This window comes from Xenia sp. Carnegie-2017, unplaced genomic scaffold (assembly GCF_021976095.1).
Source record: "Xenia sp. Carnegie-2017 unplaced genomic scaffold, XeniaSp_v1 HiC_scaffold_155, whole genome shotgun sequence".
In the NCBI taxonomy this organism is placed as follows: domain Eukaryota; kingdom Metazoa; phylum Cnidaria; class Anthozoa; order Malacalcyonacea; family Xeniidae; genus Xenia; species Xenia sp. Carnegie-2017.
The window spans coordinates 2309-21000 of record NW_025813464.1 but is presented as its reverse complement, the minus strand read 5'-3'; the positions used below and the strand labels follow the sequence as shown (position 1 = coordinate 21000).

At 34.6% G+C, this 18692-nt stretch overlaps 5 protein-coding genes across 6 annotated transcripts; 3 read left to right on the top strand and 2 right to left on the bottom strand.

The window, feature by feature from the left end:
• Positions 1-485: 485 nt before the first annotated feature.
• Positions 486-2897, top strand: LOC124435791. Of its 2 annotated transcripts, none has more exons than XM_046985746.1 (3): positions 486-706; positions 2085-2186; positions 2743-2897. In XM_046985746.1, exons 1-3 carry the CDS (start codon positions 515-517, stop codon positions 2860-2862), a joined length of 414 nt encoding a protein of 137 aa, XP_046841702.1. In that variant the 5' UTR covers positions 486-514; the 3' UTR covers positions 2863-2897. The 2 variants fall into 2 exon arrangements, with proteins under 2 accessions (XP_046841702.1, XP_046841703.1); XM_046985747.1 differs by lacking the exon at positions 2743-2897 and adding an exon at positions 2455-2646.
• A 223-nt stretch (positions 2898-3120) lies between these two features.
• Positions 3121-6133, top strand: LOC124435788 (RING finger and CHY zinc finger domain-containing protein 1-like). The gene is given in 10 exon segments (XM_046985742.1): positions 3121-3151; positions 3222-3310; positions 3377-3454; positions 4055-4381; positions 4516-4634; positions 4754-4794; positions 4797-4861; positions 5427-5509; positions 5670-5944; positions 6022-6133. Coding segments are annotated over 9 exon segments (924 nt in total). The 3' UTR covers positions 5761-5944; positions 6022-6133.
• Positions 6134-13026: 6893 nt separating this feature from the next.
• On the bottom strand, positions 13027-13925 carry LOC124435790. Its single transcript, XM_046985745.1, has 5 exons — positions 13867-13925; positions 13546-13715; positions 13359-13448; positions 13175-13252; positions 13027-13040 (listed from the first exon to the last, which is right to left on the bottom strand). The coding sequence occupies exons 1-5, from the start codon at positions 13887-13889 to the stop codon at positions 13027-13029; spliced, it is 375 nt and encodes a 124-aa protein (XP_046841701.1). The 5' UTR covers positions 13890-13925.
• Positions 13926-14177: 252 nt separating this feature from the next.
• Positions 14178-16001, bottom strand: LOC124435787. The gene is made up of 6 exons (XM_046985741.1): positions 15703-16001; positions 15339-15609; positions 15009-15090; positions 14699-14860; positions 14377-14511; positions 14178-14276 (listed from the first exon to the last, which is right to left on the bottom strand). The coding sequence occupies exons 1-6, from the start codon at positions 15797-15799 to the stop codon at positions 14178-14180; spliced, it is 846 nt and encodes a 281-aa protein (XP_046841697.1). The 5' UTR covers positions 15800-16001.
• A 1469-nt stretch (positions 16002-17470) lies between these two features.
• Positions 17471-18188, top strand: LOC124435789 (zinc finger protein 862-like). Its single transcript, XM_046985743.1, has 2 exons — positions 17471-17631; positions 17702-18188. Exons 1-2 carry the CDS (start codon positions 17494-17496, stop codon positions 18059-18061), a joined length of 498 nt encoding a protein of 165 aa, XP_046841699.1. The 5' UTR covers positions 17471-17493; the 3' UTR covers positions 18062-18188.
• Positions 18189-18692: the final 504 nt, after the last annotated feature.

The window sequence follows — 18692 nt, the reverse complement described above, 5'->3', positions numbered from 1 at the left end:
CTTATTATACCTCGAGCATATACCTCAACCTCAGCACACCACCATTTTTATACCGCGTAAAATTTCAACTTTACTGGATGACGAAAAGTTAAATAGGAAACAGAAAGGAGAAAATGAAATTGTACATAATTATACAGTCCAGCTTCATACAGCCGTTGTCACTGTGACGCTCTTGTCACATCGGCTTTGTCATCTCAGTTTTTGGTCAAGAATATTCGTGTGAAAGCTCAATCCGATCCAGTGGAGATTATTCGTTATCCACTACAACCTCCCTCCCCTCCCTCACCGCACTGTATTTCAAGTATGCAAGATGTAATATAAATGCCATGTATCATCAATTGAAAATAAGTCTCCAGGGAAGTGTTTTCATCAATATGCTATTAATATGTTTTTAAAAATGATCCAAAATTCATTCAGCAGCCTGTTTGACTGAGAAGCCTGAAGAAACATGGAAATTAACTGACATTTTTCTATGTACATTTTTTAGAAACAACTTAGACAGATTAATACCTGGATGGTAGAATTAGAACTGTTCACGAAGTCATTCTGCACAACTAATGGTTTATTAATGGTTGATTGCCGAAATATCAGAGATAGCATCGTTCCGAAACTTGGTTCCATTTTTCGACAACTTTCCAAGATGGTTGCAAAGGATCTTATGAGGATGTCGAAGAAGTTCATTGACGAGGCTCAACAGCTTGTTAGGGTAATACGTTTTTATCAACATGCCATTTTTTCACTGCGGAAGTACTGTTTGCAGTGTAATATTTGATAAAGTTTCCGTTACTCAACATTCAGCAACATTGTAGCAACTTAGCTATAACATCGTGTAAGCCCGTTATCGGAAACATCACAAAAACTTACAATATCACTTATGTAACCCAACGTAGAGCAACATTACATTATACAACATTACGTAACCCAACATACAGCAATATCATAACATCTTAAAATATTACATAACCCAACATTACGCAAAATAGCAGCTTGCAACATCACGTAACTACGCATTTGGCAAAAACTAAGTAATATTAGTAATATTAGAACATTACTCACTAAACAGATCACAACAATTACCGACACCTTACAAACGACTTATTCACAACCTCAAACGAACGAGCAATTTATTTACTTGAGCCTATTCTACGATGACAATACACAATTGATGCCCACACACCGACACATTTCCTCTACACGCAATGACACATGAACTCTGAAGATGACTACCGCTCAGGTTGTTAAAACGTCAGTCAACATCAACACCAGCAGTCCTACTAACCTGGATGATCTACAACTAAAAACACGTAACTAAATAACATTGATAACTAAATAACAAGTTATGACATGCGTAGATGTTCCATGATTCGTTAGTCGCGGAAATTACGTAGCATTTTTAGTAGTTGCGTTGTTAGCCCGCAATGTTTGGTCCTGCTATGTAAATGTTAGATCATTAGCGTTATTTATTTGTTTAGAAATTTATTGTTTTATGCTGAGGAAACATCGAATAAAATATTTTGGTATATTTACACTATTTTAAAACGAAAACGATAAAACAGTATATGTGATGTGATAAGTTTGTCAATACATAGTTATTCCATACAGAGGAGTAACTAGAACGTTAATTGAGGTGTGTGGGGAGGGCATATTCTTATAAAATCCGTTGTGCCTTACTGATTTCTTTTGAACGTGAATTGAATTTCAAAAGAAATCAGTAGAGCACAACTGAATATATGAATATACACCTCCCCCAATTAACATTCTAGTTACACCTCTGATTCCATGACGTGACGTGGTGATGTGAAGGGATACGATAATTTTCTAAGTCTAGGTTAACAAATTTTTTTTTGTTTTAAACTATGTGTATTATATTCGATTGTATAAAGTTTTGTCATTTCATTTAACTTATTGCCCAGTAATATCTCACATCATATTGTGCATAGAAACAAACTGTAATAATAACATAGAAAAAGGATTTAATAATCATAAATAATTCACAAACTTACATAATGTTCAATAACAATACCGTCTATGTATCAGGAGAGGACATCTTGCTCATCTCTGTTTATTGAATGTGTTCTTTTTAGTCTGTTGAGCATCAAGCTCGTGTTGTTGGTAAAAGGGCAACAAGCGGAGAGTTCTTGATTTCTGAGCACAATTCCTCGTTGATGATATCAAGTTTAATGAAGGTAAAGATTGCCGATTTTCATGTCTACTGAACTCACGAACTGTTTTCACGGATCTCTCGAATTCTCGCGAGAGAAAAGAATTCACAATTATGGCACAGTGAAAGTGTTTTCGGAGAATTCTTTCCGGAAGAAAAGAATTCACAATTTCAGCTTAGTTTTATCGTAGATTTCTTGCTAGGGGGAGAGAATTCAGAATATGGTTCTGTAGACTGTTTTACCAAAGTCAACTATTGTTTGTATATTACATATGGTATTCTTAAATTTGTAGTTGTTGGAGAAATTAAATGGTAGTTGTTGGAGAAATTAAATGGTAGTTGTTGGAGAAATTAAATGGTAGTTGTTGGAGAAATTAAATGAGTTAAAAGGCAGTGTTTGCGTCATCCATGAATCCCTACAGTTCGTAGTCATGAAATGAATTCTATCACCAACTAGGTGGTATTTTTATGATATTATAGTTACTATGTACGATGCTATATAATTTATTTTTACTTTGTATCATCATGCAATTATATTATATTTATTTATGTACGATGCTATATAATTATATTGCATAAAGTTCAATCCGGCCAGACTTGGGAAAGACGAGAATGCGGTTGGTAATTTGACATCGTTGATAGAATTTCTTGACGAAGCTTTAGATTCGATCGTAAACTCAACAGATAAATGTCCAATGTAAGTGATGTATATTTTGCTAGATGATAAAATTTTTTATTTATGACGTTCAATATCTTCTTTTAACAGGTTATTACGTTATCTTTTGGATGTTTACAACGAACCGTGCTTGAAAATGGCCAGAACATGAAACATTAAAAACAAGAGTTGTCAGGTTGGTGAATTGTGCAAAAGTAAGAGTGACAAACTTAAGTTACGTAAGTGTATTGTCTTGTTTCATTTACAGTGCGTTTTATTTTTACGTTGTTTCTGCCCGGCCATCATGAATCCAAGAATATGTAATATGATGTCAGGTAGGTGACGTATTCATTTCCATATTTCATTTGATGGATTTGTGTTGATACTTTTTTACTACGTTTGTAGATACACCTTCGCCCATGGCCAGCCGGACTTTAACGATGGTTGCCAAGTGTTTACAGAATTTAGCCAATTTAATAGAATTTGGGGCCAAAGTAATTACGTCATGATTTATTATTTTTGTTGTGCGATATGACATCACTAGTTTTATTCACTTTTAGGAACCATATATGATTCCTCTTAATCCATTTATACAAAAGAACAAGCCAAGATTGATAAAGTTCATCGATGATCTTTCGGTAGGATTCTTTGATTAGAAGATGACCACCGATAACTTTTTCGTAGCTTGCCAGTCATTCACATAGAATTGTAATGTCGCCAAAAGAAAATGTGTATTATTGAGCAGTTTTTGACAGTTTCTCCAATTTTCTCCTAAAATGTTAAAGTACTCAACAACGTCAACACTATGTTTTAGCTCTCGATGGCTGTGATCATTTGGTCAATATATCTTGATCATTAAACTGAATATATCTTGAAACCTTGTTCCTACGGGAAAGTTAAATGTTGCAATTTCTACTTTTTTTTGTTTTTTCATTTCTTTTTCCCCATAGTGCATGTGAAAAGCATACGATATAGACGCCGAAGAAATAGTGCGACAAACACACGAAAATTTCGACCCAAAAATCGCAACAACGCAATGAAATAAAATTAATACATTTTAAAAAACAAAATAATATTCCTAACCAAGATGTCCTTCTCGTCGCAGTTTGTGTTTTAGTTATATTCATTTCAATGATTTTGAATGTGAGAAGAAACTTTGAGAAAAAATGTTTGAAAACAATGTAGTTCATTGATTTTATTTTCCTACGTTACTAATGCAAAATTTTGTTTATAATTAACTTTCAACAGATACGTCATTCAACAATGCAAGCAATCCTTTGCGATCCTCTGGTCTCCCAAAAGGTATTCAATTTCCAGGCAGTAATGGTAAGAAACACTCAAAGTTCAATAATAATTCCCAGAACTCTGAAGTGGTGTTCACGTCTCGTGAAGGTAACTGGTTATGTAGTCACTATAAAAGACATTGTTTTGTTAAATTTGATTGTTGTGAGCAGTTTTATCCATGTCATCGTTGTCATAACAATCAAAGTGCGTGTGGCAACAAGAAGCTTAAATCACGTGATGCAGTAGATGTGAAATGTGCTTATTGTAGCAACGTACAAAAGGTAATATATTTTCATGCTGTAAAATAACACAAAAAACTACTCTAAACATACGAGAATAGTTAAATGAAATTTGTTTGTTATGGTCGTAAAAACATTTCATTTAATTTTTCCTATTCTCATTTGAAATTCGCTAGTTTGGTGAAAAGTGCACGAATTGTGGTGTTAAATTTGCCAAATATTTCTGCGCTTTAAGTAAACACCTTACTGGCAAAGACGACCATCCTTATCATTGCGAGAAATGTGGAATTTGCAGGTACTCAAATGTACCCAAATAAAAACACGTTTTCCAATCATAACCGATTGATCTCATTTGTTAGATAATCATAAATATTAAGCACTAAACTGATTTTTGACACGTTTGTATTTCATTAGAGTTCACAGAGATCGTTCTTTTCATTGCGATGTTTGTAAACTTTACAACTGCGTGGTAATCATAAATGTAGAGAAAACTCTGCACATGATGGTTGTATATGTTTAGAGGTAAACATTTCCTGCTGATTTATTTTGGCACAATGAATAGAATAAAACAAATTATTCTTGACTTTTCAGTGTTATATACACGAGTTGCTGTTGTGTGTATGGCACTTTCACCATTGTTAGGTAAATTTTATCGACCTTTAAATGATATATCTCTCTTCAAGTCAACTGTCACCATAACGGATAACGGATGCCTTTTTTTCGACTTTTTTACTATCAACTTTATTATTTTCTCACAATACTTCACACTATCATTATTCAATAATTCTTTTCTCGAAACTAAAACTGCTTCTGACTTTTTTTGACTCTGAAGATGACTACCTCTAAGGTCGTCGAATCGTCAGTCAACAACAACAAAAACAATCCTTTTCAGGGCTATACCAACCTGGACGATCTACATTTTCAAACATGTAAAACTGCTTTTGCTTACGACACAATCCGTCTCATTTTATCTCTACCCCGCTACAAATGGTAAATATTCATTATAGTTGCTGCTCGTCTTTCATTTTGTAATATTTAGTCAAATTCATATCCAAATCTTTAAAATATTTTCAATATTTTATTGTAGGATGCTTTCACAGGTTGTCAAATATTACCATGTTCTCATAAAGTTCATAAAGAATGCGCCAATGAAATGATTCGAAGAGGAATGTAAGTTGAACGAAAATCCAAAAATTAATCCAACTTTATGTATTACTGACGTTAAACCAAACGTCATTTATGCGCTACTGACGTTATACCGAACGTCATCTCCTGACATTGTCCAACAGTCAATTTTATGATTATGAGAAATATTTTTTCTGTCCTTTAGAACACGCTGTCCCATTTGTCGTGAAAGTTTTGCTCATAAACTTGAAAAGAAAACTCCATCGAAGAGACGTCATGGTGGAAGACATAAATGACAAGCAGCCATTAGATAGATTTACATTTTGTCCTTCGATCTGTATTTCTATATTGGCTGCTTTTAATTTGATTATAGAAAACGATGATTTGTGTTTTTATGATTTTGTTAAATTCCTCTGGAGATGTGATTTTAGCGTGTTGCCTCAAAACTGTTTTTTCACATGAGAGATGAATCAGCATTTGGTTTGTAAATTTTTAGTTTTAATTGATAATTTAAGAAACAACAAGCTGTTTTTTTATTATTGATCCATGTTTTTTAGATCTTTTGACCGTTAATGGAACAACTGTGGAAACACCTATAGATGATAATGCAGAGAAAAGCATAAACTCTACGACGAACCTTGGTCTGGAAGCAACTTTTATAAACCAAAATTTCTCACAGCAAGTCTTGAAACTCTCAGAGGAAAAAGAGAAGTTTGATAAACCAAATCCTTTCATTGCTGAAGATAATGAAGAAGAAGAAAAGGTGGCATCCGTTCGTTACAGGTAAATTGTTCTTGTATAAATATAGATTGAAGACTAAGATCTAAAAGGAGATATTGTGCTTTACAGCATGTATAAAAAAATTAGACCATTTAAAAAATGTCCAGCAAACTATCATTTCATCAACATCCATGTATTTTGGCATTGTCTGATTTATCTAAAAGTAAAAACAATCAGAAAAATTTATCTCTAAAATTGGGAGAGCACTTTGTAAAAGCTTAAATTTTAACTTCTTGCTCAAAGAAAATGAAAGGTTTGAAATTTAATTTAATCGACCTGGTGAAAGTTTGTCATGTGCGGTGAAAAATTTTAGAAAATTTTATGTTCATCGCGCAACATGTCAAAATTGTTGACATTTGTTGACATTTTTGTGTTTCACTCCTTTTAAAGTAAATGGTTTGAACCCGGAGTATCGTTATATGTTTGTAAGTGATGATCGTCCAGGTTAATAAAGTCCTGAGAAGGACTGTTTTGATGTTGTTGACTGACGTTTCGACAACCTTAGCGGTAGTCATCTTCAGAGTCAAATGAGGAGTAAACGTCAGGTTAGCCGTATTTATTGTCTGGTTCTTACGTCATTGTATTGTGTGTATCAGTCGTCTGCTGGTGGATTTGACAATCTGAATAGCCTCTTGTGTGTTCAACGGAGACTTAATTCTAAGTCCTGTCGGAACGAGACCAAAATCCTTGCAGCGGTGGTTGAACCAGAGTTGTTGGCGTATGCGTCTGACGTTGCTTGCAAAACGTATGTAGTCGTTAGCAAGTTGTTCGCTCTGTCGTCCAAATGATCGTAATAAAGTAAATGGTTTGAACCCGGGAGTATCGTTATATGTTTGTAAGTGATGATCGTCCAGGTTAATAAAGTCCTGAGAAGGACTGTTTTTGATGTTGTTGACTGACGTTTCGACAACCTTAGCGGTAGTCATCTTCAGAGTCAAATGAGGAGTAAACGTCAGGTTAGCCGTATTTATTGTCTGGTTCTTACGTCATTGTATTGTGTGTATCAGTCGTCTGCTGGTGGATTTGACAATCTGAATAGCCTCTTGTGTGTTCAACGGAGACTTAATTCTAAGTCCTGTCGGAACGAGACCAAAATCCTTGCAGCGGTGGTTGAACCAGAGTTGTTGGCGTATGCGTCTGACGTTGCTTGCAAAACGTATGTAGTCGTTAGCAAGTTGTTCGCTCTGTCGTCCAAATGATCGTAATAAAGTAAATGGTTTGAACCCGGGAGTATCGTTATATGTTTGTAAGTGATGATCGTCCAGGTTAATAAAGTCCTGAGAAGGACTGTTTTTGATGTTGTTGACTGACGTTTCGACAACCTTAGCGGTAGTCATCTTCAGAGTCAAATGAGGAGTAAACGTCAGGTTAGCCGTATTTATTGTCTGGTTCTTACGTCATTGTATTGTGTGTATCAGTCGTCTGCTGGTGGATTTGACAATCTGAATAGCCTCTTGTGTGTTCAACGGAGACTTAATTCTAAGTCCTGTCGGAACGAGACCAAAATCCTTGCAGCGGTGGTTGAACCAGAGTTGTTGGCGTATGCGTCTGACGTTGCTTGCAAAACGTATGTAGTCGTTAGCAAGTTGTTCGCTCTGTCGTCCAAATGATCGTAATAAAGTAAATGGTTTGAACCCGGGAGTATCGTTATATGTTTGTAAGTGATGATCGTCCAGGTTAATAAAGTCCTGAGAAGGACTGTTTTTGATGTTGTTGACTGACGTTTCGACAACCTTAGCGGTAGTCATCTTCAGAGTCAAATGAGGAGTAAACGTTTTTTAGATCCTCCGCTGCGACCTTCGCTTGTTGGGAAACGTTTGTTGGGAAATAGAGGACTGAACACTTGTATTCATTTTGATTATCTACCTTCATCACCATTGACAGTTCTTGGTCTGCGTTTGAAGCCTAATTTAATATAAGATCACATGCAAGTGTTACAATGGTTTTGTCGTCAGTGCTGTTGAAAAAAATATATGCAACTGTCGTTGTATTTAACGTGCAAGAAGTGAAAAAGTTGAGTAACCTGTGATGAATACAAGAAGGCATAAAATCTTTCCGCCTATTCACAATATTTTAAAAATTAGGAAGCTGGAGAAAAAAATAGGAACGTAATGAGGCACTTTGTGGAATTTTAAAATTTTCGTTGAGTTTTTAGTTCATGCTTGCTCGAGAGATATCCTACACGTTTATTGAGCTATGGTTAGGCAGTTGGTTCTTTTCTTTTTCGGTGCGATTATGAGCTTCCTATAATGTTGCATTAAATTTTGTAGAATGCAAAAGTGGAAATAAGCAATATTTCAAAACGTATCTTGGTCGTGCAGAACTTCTCGCTGGCTGGCAGGGAAGGTAGGATTCGAAGTTGCACCTGTTATATATTTTCCCTTTCTAAGGTTTTGACAAAGCGGGTCAATTTATTCTTTCTCCATTTGTTGTTATCGTCGTGTATTTAGTATTGTCGTAAATACACAACAAAGATTGCCGAAGGTAGCGAGAATTAACTTTGCCGTTCTTCCGGTTTATGGGTGATTGTTCGTAGCTAAGTAGCTATAATTGTTAAAACCTGGTTTGACCATGTTCTGATTTGAAATTTCGATGAAGTATTTGTATTTCAAATATTTCCAAGTTAGATTCTAAGAAACAAAAGTTTGTTTTTTGTGTGCAATATTTATGCATGCTTATTAAATTAAAAATCACTCCAACAACGGTTGGTGTTCGGCTCTTTTTTGAGTTTCAATCAAAAGTTCATCGTCAGAATCGTTCACTGCATAAGGGAATAGACCGAAATTGAATTTGACAAAAAAAAATACGTTTACAACTGTAGAGCTCTAACGTCGGTGTTTCAATTCACGATCCAAGCTGTAGATTTAAATAATAAAAGCAAAGCTTGTGGACCAACTGAAAGTGCTGAAGTGATAAGACTATTTTAATATGTCTGTCTTCTTATAAACTACTTATCTCTCAAAGATGACGATGTGCGCTCCGATTAGTGAAACTTGTTCCTCAACACTTTAATTTGAGTTTTTGTTTCTTTATCTGCCTTTGTATTGGTAAACGTTGGTATTTTTCTTAGAATTGCAATTAATATTTCAAACTTTATTTTTGAATCGTATACAAAGAAATCCAGCTTGTAGAGCTAAAACTTGTCATTTACATCAACAGTTATTAATTTTTTTTGATGAGACATATTAGAAAACCGTGACTCGTCATTAGCCATAAAACACTTTCGTCGCTTTTCCCGTCATATCTTAGCATTATCTTGAGCAAAGTGCGACACTTTTTCATTCATTGCAATGTAGCTGCACAACGAAAAACATTGTTAAGACCAAATTTGGCCGAAACAATCCTTGTCATCTGGCAATTATTTGGTAGTAATTTTAAAAACAGAGTCCATCTTAAGGTCATGCTATGATCAAACTTTGCTGTATTAATCATTTCTTCACATTCAATGATTCTTAGGTGTCTCACTTTGTTAACAATTGGAAATTAAACGAGACTTACCTTAAATCGAAGTTTAAATAAAATTCTATTAGTCATTAGCGAGGAGTGCAGGAACTGTAGGAGAGAGAGTACTGCACATGAATTGACCAGTATTTAGAGCACGAGTATTGGTACAATGGCTAGAGTGGAGGAGAGGGGGATGGGGAAAAATATGGGTGGGCCTACACGTCGACGCTTGTATGACAGCTCTAAAATTTACATGCACTAATAAGGCAACGGCATCAAAGAGCGTAGTCGTAATGGCGCGAAAGTCCAGCAAGACTTTGTCTCTCAGCATTTTAATTGGTCATCGACAGTAACTGAGAGAGAACTTGCGACACACACACTAGAATCTTGTAGAACTGCGGTACGCAAATCTCGCTGACGATGGAAATTTTTAAGGCTTGACCATATAAGCTCATTGAGTTTGGGCACAGTAAGTTTGTCGCAATTTTGCCGTGGCTTTTCAATTATTTTTCTGCGCTCCTCAAGCCCAATATTTGAAGAAAATTTTTTCATTTGTAATCTAAGCTATTTTGGAATGAATCGCTGAGCAGCATGCATCAGAAGGTCTTAACTAACGTCAATTTCTTGCAAAAAATGAACAAACTTAAAAAACGAGTCATTCAACTTTGTAAATGTTTATTAATACTTTTACATTCAAATCTGAGCATCTTTACTGTCAATGTTGTGCATCAAACATGACGTCATCGGTACACAGTTTTCTGAATGAATGAAATAAAAACCACTATATAAAATTGCTGCTTTCGTATGACAGCTTATACCTCAAACATATATTTAAACTTTATATAATAGCACACAGTAAGGTATCCTACATTTTATTTTTATCTTTTTATTATTATTATTATTATTATTATTATTATTATTATTATTATTCGTAAACTGATACTACCTTGGCCTTACTTATGCGCACTTTAGAATTTCTACCGTACGTTTCCTAAGGCCTAAAGCAGTCACATTGGCTTGTGTTATTCTTCACAATATTTACATCGAACATGATCATTGCTCCTTGGTTATCCATTAAAAGAAAAGACCTACCTTCCATTATACTTACCTTCATATCTAAACAAATTTGCATTAAATACTTCGCTTCTTGAATTGCATTTGCTAGGGCAATATATTCTGCTTCACACGTTGATATTGCTACAGTTGTTTGTTTTTGGCTCTTCCATGATATGAGAGGACCTTCTTGTGAAAGCTGAAAATTATAACCTGTAATACTTCGTCTATCTTTTAATTATAGACGCTCCCCAATCTGAGTCACAGAAACCTGTAAGTTTAAGTTGTGAATCTTATTTTGAAAGACTAATCCAACCTCTTGTGTCCCTTTTATATATCTTAAAACATGTTTGGCAGTGGATAAATCGGCTTGTGTGGGTTCAGACATTTTCTGAGATAGTTTTGTAATAATATAACATAAATCTGGTCTAGTTCCAGTTATCACATATATTAAGCTTCCTACGAACATAAAACGTTTCGATCATATCGACCATTTGATAATTTGTAGCCTGTCAAGAAAAATGGAGAAAATGATTAAAATAGATTTTTTACCATCACAATTCGTCATGTCCATGTCCATCACATGGCGCATATTATTTGTGGCCTGTTACGTAAAAAATATAAAAATAATTAATGCATCAATTTGTGCAATAATACTTAAAACTATGCTCGTTTAACTTCAATAATAAGAAAATTAATAGATACATTTGGTCTTGCGAGATCGATTATGAACAAACAAAAAATTAAAACATCTATTGCACGAACGATTTTTTCTTGATCCTGTAAAGATATAGTAAACTACGCGTACAATAATAATTTTATGACACTTTTTGCAAATATTTTCCACTTATTATTTTATAAACAGATTTGTTTGTAAAAGTTCTATATTTTTTGCTTTTATCATATAGTGGAATGTTTTCTTTTTGTAACAACATACAAAGTTTATGATGATATTATACATGAAACTTTTATATCAGTTTATGGAAGAAAATGACTGATTCGTATACCAACATAGAAAAGACTTGTGATATATATACGTATATAAATTAAATCATAATAAGACCTACATTATCGCAAAAGTTAAATTGAGCGATTGAAAATTTAAATCGTCTTATACTTCTCTACTATAGAAAGCAGGCTGCTTTGATAAATCAGTAATAAAAAATTACCTCCTCTTCATCACCTCCTCCTCCTTCTTCTGAATTATGATTGAAAGTAATAGGTTATACGCATTGAACAAAATAGTCACTGGAGATTGAGAGAAATCATTGGATGAACTATGATTGTAATTATCTTTATTTCTTTCCTAACCACATTAACTGTGTTCTCCACCGGGGCAATTATGATGCTGTGGGTTCTCATCAGTTCAAGCAACATGATAAAGTGATGCTTCTATGGCCTTAACCATTTCATTGTTATCAAGAAGGTTTTCCCTCACTGAAAGCCCATAATATTTTGCGAAGTATCTAGTTTTCTTTTACCTTTCATTTATCATCTTTTTCATGTTTCTTGAATAACCCTGTTGAAAGAATGCAGTGTTAGTCAGGACGAAAAATATTTCAAAATATTTCTTAACTTTTAAACAATAAACATACCAAATTGACATCGAAAGTTCTTATATCAATTATTTTGAAAAAACTATCACCAGGCAGATTTTGGTTATTCGTTTTTTTTCACCCAGCGCGTAAGGCAATCGTTAAACTACTTTTTTTAGATAACGTACAAACGTATTAGCTTTATTTCATTTACAATGTAATAATGTCTTTAATGACATGATTATTGAAATATATATTATTCGAAAGTTTGACAATTTCTCGCGTTGTAAAATTGCAACCTCGCGTTTTGCATTTTCGTACTCTGAGTCAGTATTTTGCCAGCGTGCAGAAATTGAGTTTTCCCTTTCCATGATCTTCAACTACTCGTCAATTCTAAACAGTAAATACCAAATCATTACAAATATAAGGCACGGTCAGATAAGCACCTGCAAGTTGCATATACATCTCTACTTGTACGTACGTATAAAAACAAGAAATAATTTTTTATTCGATATTCCAACTTATTATTCACAATGTTACGACGTACATTCATATAGCTTCAAATTTTCCCAGTTCATTTTTCTAAATTCACACTGTTTAAGACTTTAATATCTCTAGAAACAAGTTCAACTTTTCAAACATACTTTTTCATCTGATTAAATCGAACAGTCAGTTCACTTGGATCAGTGCAACCATTCCATCGATGGTAAAGATCAGCGTACAAGTCCAGGTATATAACGTACTTGCATTTCAATCTTCTTCTTCTGTAAGTTGTTGAAGATTTACGTATATTTGTTAAAAAGTTTTCTGTGGGCAAAACATTTCCACATAATGAGCATCAATAATTATGTGTCAAATCTGTTCCATAGCTACAAGCCATAGTTTCTCAAATACTAACCAGTCTCAACTTCACGACCAAAAAAAGTCGATTCGTCCTTCATCCACTCACGAATATCATCTATTGAAATCCTGTGAGCTTTAGATAATGAAAAAGAAAATTTACTGATTTCATGTGAGTAAATAGTTCATATCCAAAATCGGTGTCAAATAGAACCACACAGCAAATACAAACATATACTCACACGGAAAGCACCTGCATAACTTTTCAATATCTGATTTTGCAGTTTCTTCCACGTCAACAGCTCGCTTCATCCTTGCCATCAGCAAATTGCCTCAAAAAACAAAATTTAATTCATACCTGCTATTACATAGTATAATGACATGTTAGCTATGTATACGTTCAAACAAAGAAACAAAAACTAGTTATACCTAAATTAATCTTCGTTTTCTTTCCATAATGTAAAAGAGCATCACTGAGTACATCAACTCTGTGACTTGGACGCATTTCTTTAGTCATTCTACTAAATTTGCGAATGTAAGCCCACAATCTCTCCAACATCTCACCGTCAGTTAGGCCAAATCCTTCTTTACGACGGGGACTAAATTTAACCTTTTACAAGAAAGATTTAGCAAAAAATTATTGATTTTTTATCGTTTTATCATCTACAATACCATTAGTTAAGACAGCATAAAAACCCAGGTATCACCATCTGTTAATACGTATGAAAAATAAAAACAATAACAACTAACTTGGCATCGTCCAACATGGCCATAGCAGTGAAAAATTGGAATTGAAAATTGAAAATGTCAATAATTGATCTTCCAAATTCTTTTGTAAAAACAAAGTAAAAAAACATGTGAAAGACTACCTTTTCAAAGAAAAAAAGTGTTGAGGGAAAGTTATTGACTAAGGAAACAGGTAACAAAGCAACTATTGTCAATTGAATATTACCTGTAAGTGTTTCACCAACATGCATGCAACATCATACAATATGTTTATTTTGAGTGCAGGTTTATCAGCATTATCTTTCTCTAATTCTTGGAGAACATAACTGCATAGCTCAATCTATAAAATATGTAGAATATTTTCTTAAATAATGCAACCACATGTATGCAAAAAGCTTCAGCACTTGCACAAAGCATTCAAAGTAGCAAACCAACTGAAAAAAATAAATTTACACCATTAAATGCATGCATCCTAACCACCTCTTTCAAACCAAGAACATTTAGGTAAAAATAGAGAAAAAATGTGTAACAGACCTCTCCATGTTTCAAATTTAAGAATTTTTTAGGAAACTCATGTCGACAGCCTCGTCCAAAGATTGCTGTTTCATCAAGAGCTCTGTAGCGATTCATTGATCGAACAGCATTCCCAGCACAAAAACCATGACACTCCTATAAGTATCAACATGTAACAAACAAAAAAGTATACAAGAGCTTTATTTCCTAAAGCCCATGGCACAAATTTATTGAAAATAAAACTATGTGGTAGAGAATGTAAAAATCAAATATATTCAAAGCACTGTAACTTCCATGCCTGAATTTTCATTAGAATAACAAAGTATATTAAAGCTACATTGACCTTGTTTGATGTAGGTGTGGTATAATTGGCAACAAATTGATCAACATGTGTCTGATCATAGAACATCAGCTGTTCAAATAGAGGTTTTCCAATACTCTGCCCAGCTTTTTTCCTTCGTCCAATAAAAAGAGCATCAAGAGACTCAAAGATCACACCATCAGTCTTCAATAAAATGGTGAAGGATAAAATCATGCAATGTATTTGAGTTCAATGATGCAAATGATGCAGTCAAAAAGGTGTTTAAGATAGCATTGCTAATGTTCTTTTTACTAAATTGTCATTGTTAAACGAGTAATACAAATATACTCACTTTGGGACAAGCAGGACAGATATTTCCTTCATCAAGCTCAGGAATAACACAGCTCAACATGTTTAGTTTATGTCTGTAAATTCTGAAAAAAACAATGACACAAAGAAAGCAATTATGCACTCTTAAACAAATGACATAAACAAAATACAGTGCAATACAGTAATACTTGAGGAAAAATCCTTTCCCATCATAAACTTTAGCATTTTGATTTCCTCCAATTAAATACATCTCTTAAGATGAGATTCTTAGGCTATAAAATTGACTACAACTTTCCCAGCAATTCATACGTAGTACAGCAGTGCAATAAATCAGTGACCTACATGCAATTACCTGTATTCTTCAAAAGCATCTATAATGACAGGATACATTTTTGGTGTTGCATAAGAAAATATGTGGTTATGATTAAACTCTTCAAATGACTGACAAATGCTTTTTATTGATGCCTGGCATTCCATCTGCACAGAATGAACCAATTCAAAAAACTCAATTGCAAATGCAATTCTTGGTTTTGTAGGTGTTGCACCCCAAAGGCCAAATTGCAGGAGTTGAACAAACTCGGAAGAGCATGAGCAAAACTGTACCTCAACAGTACAAAAGGTGCCTAAAAATTGAAAAAGATCCAAAATTATAATTGTGTTGAACCATCCCAGCTAAAATGAAGAAACTTTTACAGCACATTTTACATATAACATACCTTTAACATCAACAACCGAAACACTTCTTTTGTGATGAGCTGTTTGGCATGAACAATCATACACCAGCATGTTCATGAGTTTATATGGCCAAAACATGCCATCCTACAAAGCAAGGTCCGAATTAGCGCTTCGCAAATCGCAAATTGCGAAGTGATTTCGATTTTGGCGAAATATTGCGAAGCAAATTTCGTAAAATTGCGAAGCTCATTTCGCATTTCTTGTTATTTAATGTAAATTTGCTTACTGAAAGCACTCTTTTTATATTGCTGTGATGGATGTGTTTTTATTATACTTTGCGACCACTCCCTAAGTTTTAAAATACGTCAAAAGAAATATCAAATGATCAAATTTCTTGCACTATTTGCATAATTTCAAAGCGTTGCTATTACATCTGCCTCAGGAATGTGACTAACAGGAATTTATCCTAAAATGGTCGCAACTTTTTAAAAAACGTCGCTATCAATTGTAATATGAAACGTAACATTTTCAATATTATCTGAAAACGCGAAGTGACAAAGTCACAAACTAATACACACTGCATACGTTAACGATGGCGAAGCAAAAGACTGTAGAAAATTGGGGCGAGATTTAAACGTTAAATTGATCAAAAGTCTTAGTACAGATAAGAAAAAAGTAGAAGCGTTAAAATGTTCTGTCTGTGTGGAATTCTCCTCAACAATTTCTTCAATAGCTGGTTTTTCGCAAGCATGGACAGATGGAACAACATCAGTCAAATTAGATAGCTTGAAAAAACATGTCCAAGGTAAAGCACATCAACATGCAAAACGTCTTTTTGATCAGAAGTCCTTGGGCGAAATTTTTGGCGCACAAGTTGTTGAACGATCTCCAATTGGAAGCGGTTTGATGAAAATGGCAGAGATTGACAGGAAAGTAATGATTACTCGTTTCAACACTGCCTACTATTTAGCCACTTCAGAAAGACCCTATAGCGATAGTGAGGGCATCATTACGTTAAACGAAATGAACGGAATGATTCGCAGTTCCAAATTCTGAAACGAGCGTGCTATGGCAAACATCACTGATTCAATTGCTGACAAATTCAAGCAGAAGCTGATGTCTGAATTGAAGAAAACACGCTATTTTTCTTTGTTGACCGACGGCAGCACTGACAACGGCGTTTCTGAACAGGAAGTTTTGTATCTCCTTTTTATAAGCAGTGAAGGTAAATGCAATACACTGAACTGAATTATTTCGATTCTTGTCTTTAGATGCGTTATTTCTATTTTTTCAATGGACAGGTATCCTTCAAATAAGGTTTTTAGCAATTGAATCACCTACATCAACAAGTGCAGATGGCCTTAAGAAGATGATACAGGATTGCTTTTCCCGGTTTCACATGAACAATTTCCCAACGACAATTTCACAACGTCCGACGACGGTAAGTAAGTGATGAATGAGTCCCTGACTTTACGAACGCTTGAAATGTTTTTTTACACAGTAGAACCTCACCAACCTTTGACAAAACGTCAAAAAATTACCAGGCATCAAGTGGAAGAACTTGAAGACGATGAAGATGAAGCAGGTACTTTTAAATGTTATAATTAGTGTTTTGTAAATGTAATACTTTATGTCGTAACATTGCCTTTTCTGTTTCTGAAGATGTTTCTTACCAAAAAATAAAGCTAAAAGGGTTTAATGCGTCCCGGAGGAAAGTATGGAAAACTTATGAAAAAATGATTAATGCAGTGTCTAGGAGTGTGCAAGGAAGATTTGAAGAGTTCCGAGAAAGTGTGGTGTTTTAAAATCTGCCAGTCATATTGGACTTTGCAATGTGGCCCAAGGACGACGAAGCACTTAAGCGGTATGGCGACAAGGCAATTTTAGAACTGAAAGAGTTTTACCAGGCTTTACTTATTCAGAATCGATGCAACATTGACAAAGTCGTCTCAGAATGGAATCGTTTGAAGGTTTGAATAGTAAATGCATCGTTTTCCTTTCTTATCATAAAGTTGGATAACTGAATATTTCTTCTGCTAGTGCCACCTCAAAAGCTACATAGTTGGAGCAGAAAAAAAGGAAAAATACGTAAATGTATGGCAAAGCATCTGGGAAAATGTTATAATGCAAAAAGAGTGCAAAATTGTACTGCATATAATTGAATTGTTGCTCATAACACCATTCACGAATGCCAAGGTGGAGCGTTTATTTAGCCGAATGAACAGAATTAAGACAACTCTGCGAAATCGTTTGAGTACACAACGACTCGACGCTCAGCTAAGAGTTGGTGAAGAAGGATGCCCGCTAGCTGAATTCAATGCGGAGGAAGCTCTCCAATATTGGCTAGAGCAAAAGATTAGACGCCCAAATGGTGCAAAACCACGAAAGTATCCAGCATAAAGGCAATCAAAGTCAGCATCATCTACAAACGTTGTTGATATTGCAGCAGCTACGCTTTCCGATTTGGAAGAGAACGAATGCGAGGATTTTAGTTTATAGTTTTTAATATTAATAAAAAATATTAGCGTAATCATGTGCATTGTAAAAATTGCGAGAGGAAAGTAAATCGGGGGGGGGGTCGATCGGAACGGGGGGTCGGTAGGAACTTATTCGAAAAAAGTTGCGAAGCAATTTTTTTGCGATAATTCGGACCTTGAAAATACACATGAAAGTCAACATCCTTTAACACAGGGGTCTCCAAACTACGGCCCGCAGAGACACTTGAGAAAAAATAATAATATCATTAAACAAAATAAACTTTGTGCACAAAAGAAAAAGAAAAGTAGATGATGAATGTTGGCAATTTTAAGAAGAGTGAAGTGTAAAATACTTCTTCATTGCTTTTTGACCAGTGGTATACGGTTCGTCGGCCCTCAACATGCTGGATGAAAGTTCATGTAGCCCTCTGGCTGTAAAGTTTGGAGACCCCTGCTTTAACACAAGCACAAACAATATAAAATAATGTTTTATTGTACTATGCTGCTAACAAATGTGTATTCTATAGTGTCACAAGCAATGAAATATGAATAAT

Excerpts from the sequence above, each read along its gene's own strand:
- LOC124435791 (XM_046985746.1), top strand. The coding sequence starts at position 515 with ATGGTAGAATTAGAACTGTTCACGAAGTCATTCTGCACAACTAATGGT. Across the intron at positions 707-2,084 it reads AGGCTCAACAGCTTGTTAGG|TCTGTTGAGCATCAAGCTCG; the intron begins GTAATACGTTTT and ends TGTTCTTTTTAG. Across the intron at positions 2,187-2,742 it reads TGATATCAAGTTTAATGAAG|TTCAATCCGGCCAGACTTGG; the intron begins GTAAAGATTGCC and ends TATTGCATAAAG.
- LOC124435790 (XM_046985745.1), bottom strand. The coding sequence starts at position 13,889 with ATGGCCATGTTGGACGATGCCAA. Across the intron at positions 13,716-13,866 it reads GCCATGTTGGACGATGCCAA|TCCCCGTCGTAAAGAAGGAT; the intron begins GTTAGTTGTTAT and ends GGTTAAATTTAG. Across the intron at positions 13,253-13,358 it reads GTTATGCAGGTGCTTTCCGT|CTCACAGGATTTCAATAGAT; the intron begins GTGAGTATATGT and ends CATTATCTAAAG.
- LOC124435787 (XM_046985741.1), bottom strand. The coding sequence starts at position 15,799 with ATGTTTTGGCCATATAAACTCATGAACATGCTGGTGTATGATTGTTCA. Across the intron at positions 15,610-15,702 it reads TTCGGTTGTTGATGTTAAAG|GCACCTTTTGTACTGTTGAG; the intron begins GTATGTTATATG and ends TTCAATTTTTAG. Across the intron at positions 14,277-14,376 it reads TAAATTTGAAACATGGAGAG|TTGGTTTGCTACTTTGAATG; the intron begins GTCTGTTACACA and ends TATTTTTTTCAG.
- LOC124435789 (XM_046985743.1), top strand. The coding sequence starts at position 17,494 with ATGTGGCCCAAGGACGACGAAGCACTTAAGCGGTATGGCGACAAGGCA. Across the intron at positions 17,632-17,701 it reads CAGAATGGAATCGTTTGAAG|TGCCACCTCAAAAGCTACAT; the intron begins GTTTGAATAGTA and ends TTCTTCTGCTAG.